Source organism: Penaeus monodon, chromosome 11, assembly GCF_015228065.2.
Source record: "Penaeus monodon isolate SGIC_2016 chromosome 11, NSTDA_Pmon_1, whole genome shotgun sequence".
NCBI lineage: Eukaryota > Metazoa > Arthropoda > Malacostraca > Decapoda > Penaeidae > Penaeus > Penaeus monodon.
Genome location: NC_051396.1, coordinates 8786171 through 8796676, shown reverse-complemented (window position 1 = coordinate 8796676; position 10506 = coordinate 8786171). Strand labels below are relative to the sequence as shown.

General features: G+C 34.1%; 1 protein-coding gene across 1 annotated transcript in view; it reads left to right on the top strand.

Annotated features, from left to right (window-relative positions):
• The first annotated feature begins 4737 nt into the window (after window positions 1–4737).
• The window catches only part of LOC119578719 (liprin-alpha-2-like), a 65292-nt gene continuing 59523 nt past the window's right edge, over window positions 4738–10506 (top strand). Inside the window, exon 1 of the mRNA XM_037926321.1 lies at window positions 4738–5323. Coding sequence (XP_037782249.1) covers window positions 5075–5323 — 249 coding nt within the window. The 5' untranslated portion in view covers window positions 4738–5074. The remainder of the gene's footprint in view (window positions 5324–10506) is intronic.

The window sequence follows — 10506 nt, the reverse complement described above, 5'->3', positions numbered from 1 at the left end:
GGAGAGAGAGAGAGAGGGGGGGAGAGGGAAGAGGGGAAAAGAGAGAGAGAGAGAGAGAAGGGGGGAGAGGGAAAGTGAGAGATAGATAGAGAGAGAGAGAGAGAGAAAGTGAGCGAGAAAAAGAGAGAGAGAGAGAGAGGGAGCAAGAGAGAGAGAGAGAGAGAGGAGAGAGAGAGAGAGAGAGAGAGAGAGAGAGAGAGAGAGAGAGAGAGAGAGAGAGAGAGAGCGACAGTTGGTAGGTATTTATTTGCTCCCCTAATATGCTTTGGCATGTTAGAATTTTTTCCCGCCGCCACAATCCGTTTTGTTTACAAACTCAACTACAAAAACACCATAGTTTCAAAAAGAACATTTTTGCAGAATATATATATATATATATATATATAATATATTATATAATATATATATAATATATATTTTATATATATATATATATATAGATAGATAGATAGATAGATAGATAGATAGATAGATAGATAGATAGATAGATAGATATACACATATACATATTTGTCGGGTTTAACATTAATAGAACGAATGAATTTAATGGAATTTTGAGAGAGGAATACGGTAATTAAATAATTTTAAAATAGCTATAAATTGTGGCCTACTTGAGTTTACTCGCAACCCCTTTAATAGACTTGCTAGTCTATCAGTATATTTCACTTTCACCTACTGGTTGACAGTGTAGGATGGAGACAGCAACACGTCACCAAAATCATTGATTTAAAGACCATAGATCACAGAAACAATTTATTTATCAATTCAAGACATCTGTACTTTTTGCATATTCCAGAAGAGACGATTTCAGACTCTGTCCTCCTTTGATTCCATCTCCCCAGGCCCGGAGCCATGTCAGATATCGCGTAAAGTTATTTTCAAAAGCCTTCCACATGAAATTAAATCCAAAGGCCACTCTCGGTAGCTTTAAAGCTCACTGAAATTCGTATCTAATTAGCAGTCACCCCTCTGAATCGCAGTGATAGAAAACGCATGGTGTGTATGGCCAGTATCGATCTATTTTCTGCAAAGTTGTGTGTGTGTGTGTGTGTGTGTGTGTGTGTGTGTGTGTGTGTGTGTGTGTGTGTGTGTGTGTGTGTGTGTGTGTGTGTGTGTGTGTGTGTGTGATTAATAATAATGATAGTAACCATGATAATATTAAGAACAATAATAATTATGTTAGTGATGATGATATTGATGAAGACGATGATAATAAAATGAAATGATTATTGTCACTATTGTTATTGTTATCAACACTCTTATAATTATTATTATCCTTGTTATGATAATGACAATGATAATAACAATAATGAAGATAATGATAATAATAAGGGAAGTAATAATAATTATAATGATGACAATGATATCATAACGATGATATTCATGATAATAATGATAATATATATTATCATTATTGTTATTATCAATATCATCATCATCATCATCATTATTATCACTCTTATTATCATTAATGTTATTATTGTTATTACTATTGTTGTTATTATCATCATTATCATTGTATTATTGCCACCATTATCATCATTATATTATAACGACAATAATAATGGCATCAGTAACAGTTATAATAAAAGTAATGATTAAAGTTATCATGATAATAATAATGGTAAAATAATGATAACAATGTTCATAATAACAAGATAAAAATAACAGTAATGATGAAAATAATAACTAGAGCCTCCCTCTCACTCCCTGATCTTCCTTTACTAAATTCACTTCTCCCCTCCCACCTTAAGCCCTACATACACCCCCTCCAACTACCCTCCTCCTCCTTTATCTCCTCCAACTCCTTCACTCCCTTATCCTCTTCCCTTCCTTTTCCATCCCCCAGTTTTTTTTCTCTCTCTCTTTCTTTCTTTCTATCTTTCTTTCCTCTGAGCCCTCTCATCTTCCCATTCGCATCTTCCATCTACTTTTCGTCATTTGCCTTTTTCTCTTTAAGCATTTTACGCTCCCCTCCTACCTATTTTCTTGACCTTTCCCCTCGGATAGTCATGTAAATAATGAATGTGCATAAATTGACGGTATAACTACTTCTGTGTTGAGTACTTGCCTCGAAGAAAAGAGATCATGACGATAATGGTAATAATGATAAAAGTTTAAAAAAATAATAATGATAATGACAATAATGATAATGATAATAGTAATAGTAATAATGATAATAATAAAAACAATATTCCTATTACTACTACTACTACTACAACTAATGATAATAATAATAATAATAGGAATTATGATAACAATAATAATAATGATAATAATATCGCGTTCGTGCGAGTGTGTGCGCGTATGCGTGCGAATGGTTTTCTTTCTATTTTTATTGTCAGTTATCACACTATTTTGCACCAAAATGAAATGACTTCAAATTCGCAGTCACATAGAATATAGTTTCAAGCATAAAATGCCTTTTTTGCATAAAAATTAAGAACGTTTATGTCCTTACTCAAACGGTATATAATTTCAGGCATATGATGTGAGCGTAGGACAGGAATAGATAAATGAAAGCTCAAAGATAATTATAACAATATTAATATTCATAATAATAGCAACAACAATAATGATAATAGTGATGATTATGGTGATAATTATGACGGTAATGATAATAGTAATTATAATCATGATTATTATGATAATGATAGTAAAGATAAAAACAGTGGTGATTACTACTGATAAAGCGATATTAGTTATCAGTATGATAAGTATTATCAAAATGCTTATTATTATGACTAATAATAATATTATTATTATTGATATCATTATTATTAGTAATACTAATACTAATAGTATTGTTAGTATCATTACTGATATCATTATCATTATTATAATAATGATAATTATGATAATGAGGAGGAAAATAGTAATAATAATAATTATGGTAATTACAAAAACAATGAAAATGAAGATGATAGTAATAATGATACTAATGATAATAATAATGATTATGTTAATAACGATGATAAGAATCATGATAATTATCAATAATGATGATAATAGTAATGATAATAATAACAGTAATAGAGATAATGATGACGACGATAATAACAATAATGGCAATGATGATAATAATAATAATAATAATAATAATAAATGATAGATTAATATTTATTATCATTATAACCATTGTTATTAGTAGTAGTATTATCATTATCATTATCATAATAATATTTATAGTGATAATGATAATAACAATAATAATAATTATTATTATTATTATCATTATTATTATTATTATTATTATTATCATTATTATTATTATTATCATTATTATTATTATTGTTTTATTATTATTATTATTATTATTGTTATAATAATAATAATGATAATAATTATTATCATTGTTATCATTACTATTATTAATACATCATTATCGCCATAACATGAACACCGGCAATGATAGTAGTAATAGTAATAATAATGACAATGATGTTATTATTATGACAATGGTAATAATAATAATTATGATAACAATGTTGATAATGATAATGATGATGATGATGATGATATTAATAATGATAACAATAGTAATAGTTATAATAATAATAATAATAGTGATAATGATGGTAACAACAATGATAATAATAATAATATCGATAAACTGTATCAAAAATATTATTCATTATCATAACATCAATAATGATAATAATCAGTATGAATAACTGTAATTATAAATACTCTAACTCTCGTTCTTGTAATATCAAGTATTTTTATTTAGCCATGAATTTGTTCTTATTAGAGCACCAATATGATAATCATTTATGCATTATAAGTATTGATATATGGGAATACCGTATTGCTATCAGAAATCTTAATGAACGTGCCGATAACTGTTATGACAACAGCAATCGTGGTGATCAAAAGAGAAAGGTTCACGAAGGCTAATATAGACATTTCACGTTCTTAAAAGAAATAACAATTTTGTAAAACGCCTTTAATTATTGATTATTTTTTCCATCGTCTTCGTACACACAGTACAATAGAGCTTCATGCGTATTTTCCCTGATTACACAAATATTTTCTGCGGTTCTAATGAATGAGCGTGAATATGACGCACGCTTCATACAGAGACAATATCGTACTGTGTGGCTATAACGCATCCTTTATATCAAGACAACATTGTTCGTTATATCTCGCGCCACCTTGTTCACGGCGAAGGAAAGGGTATCGGACATATCTTAATATCTCGGCTGTTTTCTCTCTTTCTTTTGTCATCCTCTGGACATGAAGCTTAGCTAAGATAGATAAAAAGGACTGTTATCATTATGGGAGAATATTAGACAGGAAATCACACAGACGTATTTTGATAAGAATTTAGTTGAGTCGCTTCCATTCATACGTTCGCGCTGTAGTACACTTCAGGCCACCACGGTTGAATACGCGGGTCCCGTCTCCTCCCTCTCGCCATTCTTGAAAAAACCGGTAGGAAATTTGCAAATATATATATGAAATACTTAATGTACCACAATGAATAGTTCAATAATTAATTGAAATAAATTTATGGAGAATAATAGATTTAAAATTAAAGCCCGCTGGCCATATTAGCTAGCTTCGAACGCGCGGATAGAGTCGGTCTCTTGAAAAATGGTGGAATATCACAAAAATAAATAATTTAAAAGAGATAATTTACCTAAAATTGTATTATAATGGCGAAATAGAATAAAAGGAGGAGAAGAAATTCGAAATAAAAGACCACAGGATATATTATCCATGCTCGAACGCGCGGCAGGAGTCAGTCTCGAAAATGGCCGACGCTCGATAGCGGGCAGGGCGGACTCGCAGCGGATTTTTGTGATTACTGAATGATATTACTTCTACCGAGTGCATAATGTGGTGCAAAGAGCTCTTGAATGGTGGCTGTGTGAGGTGGATCCGTCCTCTGAAAGCTTAGGGATCGAATATGAGGGTGAAAATAGCTCAGAGGTTATAGCATGATCGTGGGAGAGTCGATGGTGAGTCGATTAACGAAAGGCTTGTTTCGGGAGAGTTAAGAAAAAGGAAAGAAAAGGGGGGAAAAAAGAGAGAGAAATTACGATTCGACACCCTCCTCTAGCCATCCAACATGTGGAATATGATGTGTGACGTGATGCCCACCATCGCTGAGGACAGCATCTCTCAGCGGGGCTCCCAATTCAGCGGAGACGACGCCAACTTCGAGCAGCTGATGGTGTCGATGCTGGACGAGAGGGACAAGCTGCTCGACACCATCAGGGAGACGCAGGAGAGACTCAGCGAGATCGAGACCAAGTACCAGGAGCTCGAGAAGGAGAGGGACAGCCTGCAGAGACAGCTCGACGCCAATCTCCCGCAGGTAAGGGAACGGGGGGGCGAGTTGAGAGTGGAAGGGGATGGGGTTTTAAAGGGGGTTTCCTTCGGGGGGCGGGGAGAGGTCGATTTGAAAATGAGGAATCGGTGGGGAAAGAGGGGATGAAAGGGGAAGGAAGGAAAGGGAGAAGAGGTAAGGGGGGAAAGGGGGAGGTGAGATGTCGAGGGAGAAGTCGACGTCTTGAGCCATTTTCTCCTGTCAGGGAGGGATTGGGTAGTGGGAGAGGTCGATTGGATAATCAAAAAGGCAACAGCAGAGAAGTGAATACACAAAAGGGGGGAGGCGATAAAGAGAGGAGAGGGAGGGAGAAGTCGAGGTCGAGGGCGACGTCTGAGCCATTTTCTCTGATGCCAAGGTTAAGGGTGCGGATCCTTAAGAGAGGGAACACTGGCTCTCCTATTCGCCTCCTTCCTCCATGTTCACTCTTTTCCCTTTCTATCATCATTTCATGTTTGCTCTCATCATTTTATCAGCTAGTTTTTGGTGGCATCATCGTTTTATCGATGACTATTCGAGCCGCTTCCCTCGGAGAGGAATGGTCGAGGAGGAAAACGAAAGAGAGAGAGAGAGAGAGAGAGAGAGAGAGAGAGAGAGAGAGAGAGAGAGAGAGAGAGAGAGAGAGAGAGAGAGAGAGAGAGAGAACAACCAAGTGTGCCCAAGGGTTGAGCCCAAGGGTGAGGGAAGGGCGTGCAAAAGGGCGTGTTGGAGCGAGTGCCGTGGCGGGCGGCCGGGCGACGGTGAAGCTGATATATTGATGAAAAACGTCCCACCACGCAGACGCCCGAGGAGCCTCTCGTTCCGTGGTGATTTTGCTCGGGATTCACGTCTTTTCTCTCTCTCTCTCTCTCTCTCTCTCTCTTCTCTCTCTCTCTCTCTCTCTCTCTCTCTCTCTCTCTCTCTCTCTCTCTCTCTCTCTCTCTCTCTCCTTCTTCTTCTTCTTCTTCTTCTTCTTCTTCCTTCTTCTTCCTTTCTTGTTGGTTGTTTTACGACATGTGCTTTTTTTCCGTGTTTTTTTTTATATTTTTTCTTTTTCTTTAACTTCTCTATTCCTTTTCTGTTTCGATCTGTTTATTTTATCTCGTGAGACGGGACGGGGAAGAGATGGAGGGGATGGAGGGTGGGTATAGCCGTAGCAAGGACGGAGGAGCGAGGGAGGCTGATCGACCTGGGCATTCTGGGCAGAAAAAAAAAAAAGAGATTGATTAAGGCACTAGTCTCGCCATGGCTCCGTTGACGGGACCGGCAAGAGTGACCGATAGGCGTAAACATCGGCGATATAGGCCTACGCCGGGGAGAGAGAGATGGAGAGAGAGAGAGATAGGTGTTGTTTTAACGTTGCAAATTTCATCATTACTATTATAATGTTGAAATAAAGGGATTTTTCTGTTCCTTTTACCTTTTTATTGCGGTCGGAATCGTGTTCGGTCGTGCGGTGTTTTTTAAAAGGGAGTAGGCCTAAGCGTGGGTGCGTGTGCGATATCAAGGGCAATTATTTCATGTCAGGGGGACGTAGGCCTGGGTTAATTCATGGTTTGAGCGAATGGCTCAGTGTTTTAGTGTGGGTTGATGGATCATGTTGTTATTTTTGCAGTTTTGTGGATTGTAAGTACATTGGTAGGAAGTTCTGATGCAGATGGTGAATACTGCATTTAAGATTTTTTTATTCTCTTTTTTAATTTAGAATTTGAAAGCCTGTATGATAGAAGTATTTAATATTCGTCTTATATGAGAATTTACAGTAAATATTATAAAGAGACCTTTAGGGGCCTTCAAAACCAGCTTTTTTTATTTGCATTAGTATTGCCCAAGGTTTTCAAAGTATAACTCTTTTCTATTGGTTAGATTAGCTGTGCTTTATTCAGATCCCCAGAAAATGTATCACGATCAATGACAGAAGGCTTTTATTCTTAAATCCAATCCTTTAGTATCACAGCATCAGTATTACTAATGGCTTCCACAGTTTATTTTGTCAGAACACACCAACCTTTCACCACATGTATTATGGCAAGATGGTTCCCTATTTGACAGTTATTTGCCAGGGACATCTCCAAAATCTTGAAAACAAATATTTAGTGAAGTTTTGCTGGCATTTGCCAGAGTACTGATCAGTACAAGGCCAGTTGTGAATGTTAGGTGTCTTCTAAATATTTACTGAACGCACATCTGGCAATGCATTTATACATACTGTTGGCTTCATTAATTAGGGTGTGTGTGTGTGTGTGTGTGTGTGTGTGTGTGTGTGTGTGTGTGTGTGTGTGTGTGTGTGTGTGTGTTGTGTGTTGTGTGTGTGTGTGTGTGTGTGTGTGTGTGTGTGTGTGTGTGTGTGTGTGTGTCTCTGTGTGTTAAACAAATTCCCATAAAACATTGGGATTTTAAGCATTTTTATAATAAAAATGTATCTGCAAGTTTCAAAAAATATTTTAATGGAAAAGAAAAGATAAATGTCAGTCTTTGAATCGCAGTAGCTAGTGCCTCGCAGTAGCTAATGGGCATAATGAGATATGGATCTTACTAATCTGTGTTTGTTTACTCCTCCCTTGAAATTGAGTGAATTGTTAGTTTTCTTCTTAGTACATTTGATTAAAAACACTTGAATAAAGAAGTAAGGTACGTTAAATTAGATGTCAACAGGTATAGGCCTATTTGGCTTGAGTATCTGTTGTAGCAGTGGCAATATATTTGTCTTTTTTAATAATGTTCTAAATAGAGACTTGATATACGATTTGTAGTCTTTATAGAGTCTGGTTTTCTAAGAAGGTTATAACAGTGAGTATACATATGCAATATTCACAAATGACATTTTCAAAAAGTCAGTTCCTTACAGGTACAAATATTGTCTTTTGAACTGTTAATAATTCTTCTTTCAGGAATCGTACTGGTATAAGATTATATTGGAATCACAATAGTATTACATTCAAGAGATATAATGCTACTCACTTAATTGATTATAGTATTTGCACTTAATATCCTAAGGTAAGGGTTGGGAACATTGTTATGGAATATCCAAAAGAGCAGTTTTGTTTGAATATACAGACATTTAAAGAAACAGCTCGAGATGGACTAAGATTATCAAACGCATAGAGTTTATGTATGACTGTAAATTGTACGGGTTGAGAACCTTTAAATATTTGGAAACCTTTTTTTTACTAGTTTTTGCACTTTAAGATGGGAGACATTATATCTGAAAGGATAAATTTATAAAATGTTATATGATTTTCATTTTCTAAATAACAGGAAGTTTGGTGAAGTTAGCTAATACTTTTATTGCATTCATGGTAATGTAGTTAGTTTTGCAAGGCATTTGAAAGTAGGTTGTATTATGTAATTGTCATTGATATGATTAAATAAGGTCCTGTCATGTTTTGAGTTTATGATAAAGGAGATAAGACTTATCAGTTCTGTTGTAATGGAATGTTGTTTACTATTTAGTAGGCCATTGAATAAAAATGATAAAGTTATCATTTTAACATTGTTGGTACATTATTTTTTTATTAGAGGGAGTGAGGAATTGTTAATACCAGCTCTAACTAATCAGTACAATCATTTTATTATCTGTATCAAACACTTTTAAAAATTACTTCCTTCCTTTATTATTTGTTGTTTCCTGGATATTGTTACAGATTTATTAATATGTGGAGCATCAGGCCTTCCCTTTTTTTTTGGGGGGGGGGCAAACCTGATGATTTATTCTTGTATTTTGACTGAGAAATGTTTGTTATTTCTATGGTATGTATCCTTTAGAGGAGATTGGTAACAAAATGTATATTTCATTTGGTATTCATGTTGCTGAGTTGATTCTGATTAGCATTTTTTTTTTTTATAACTTTGTAGTAATATGGTTTAGGTTCTTCAGACTATGTTAACTTGCATATGTCACTCTCTTCGGAACTGATAATGGTTGATATTAAAAGCATTTCCCATTGTTATTGGTTTCCTTTATCAGCTTGGAGAGATCAATGTGTCTGTTAAATTCCCTTAAAGAGAATATACATGTTGAGGTGTAGCTGTTTTAAAGACATTATTATTATTATTATTATTATTATTATTTATTATTATTATTATTTATTATTATTATTATTATTATTATTATGATTATTATTATTAATATGATAATGATTACGATTATTATTACTAATATCATTATTGTCATCATCATCATCATCATCATTATTATCATTATTATCATGGTTATTGTTATTATCATGGTTGTTATTATTATTATTATTAGTAGTAGTAGTAGTAGTAGTAGCTAATGATAATAACAGTAGATGCAGTAGTAATATGTTTAGCTATTTTACTGATGATTATTTTTCCTGGGATTGTTTGTTTTGTATTTTCATTTTGTTTTATTTTATTTTGTTTTATATATTTTTGTTTTTTTATTCTTTTCATTGTCATTGTTATCATCATCATTTTTATTGATATTTTCTGCTAAATTTGTTAAAGATCTTTTTCACGTCCACTTGAGTAGTTTGCATAGACGAAGCATATTAGGGTTGGCAATGTCAGAATAAGACGTTCGATGGTTGTGTTTTATGTATAGCAATGAGTGCGGTTGAATACATTCTTGAATAGGAGATTTGGAAGGTAATCCAATCTCTTATGCATTTTGTTTTCCAATACAGATGGTTGCCTGGTTGAGAGGTGCTGTTGTATAGCATGATATAGCTATTGTAGCATGCTACTGTGCATTTCACAGGCCTTAACCCATATTTTTTTTGCAAATATCTTTAAAACAAATAGGCAGATCAGTATAGCACTTTAGCAGTCTGTTTCATACCCTGCTCTAATTTTTGGCACTATTATGCATTATCAAGTACTTAATTATGGTGTTTACTCTTGACTTTTATAGAGTAGTATCCTTTAGCCGAGAAGATATTCAAACATGTAAAGTGTGACGCAGTTGTAACATCTACAATTCCATAACCTCTCCTTCCTCACCTCCGTCCCCCTTACCTCCCTCCTCACACTTCCCTCTTCCTTGCATTATATATATATATGTGTGTGTGTGTGTGTGTGTACATATATATGTATATATACATACATAAATATGTGTGTATATATATACATGTATATGTATTTGATTATATATATATATATATATATATATATATATATATACTAAAGTATATATATATATATATATATATTATATATATATATATATA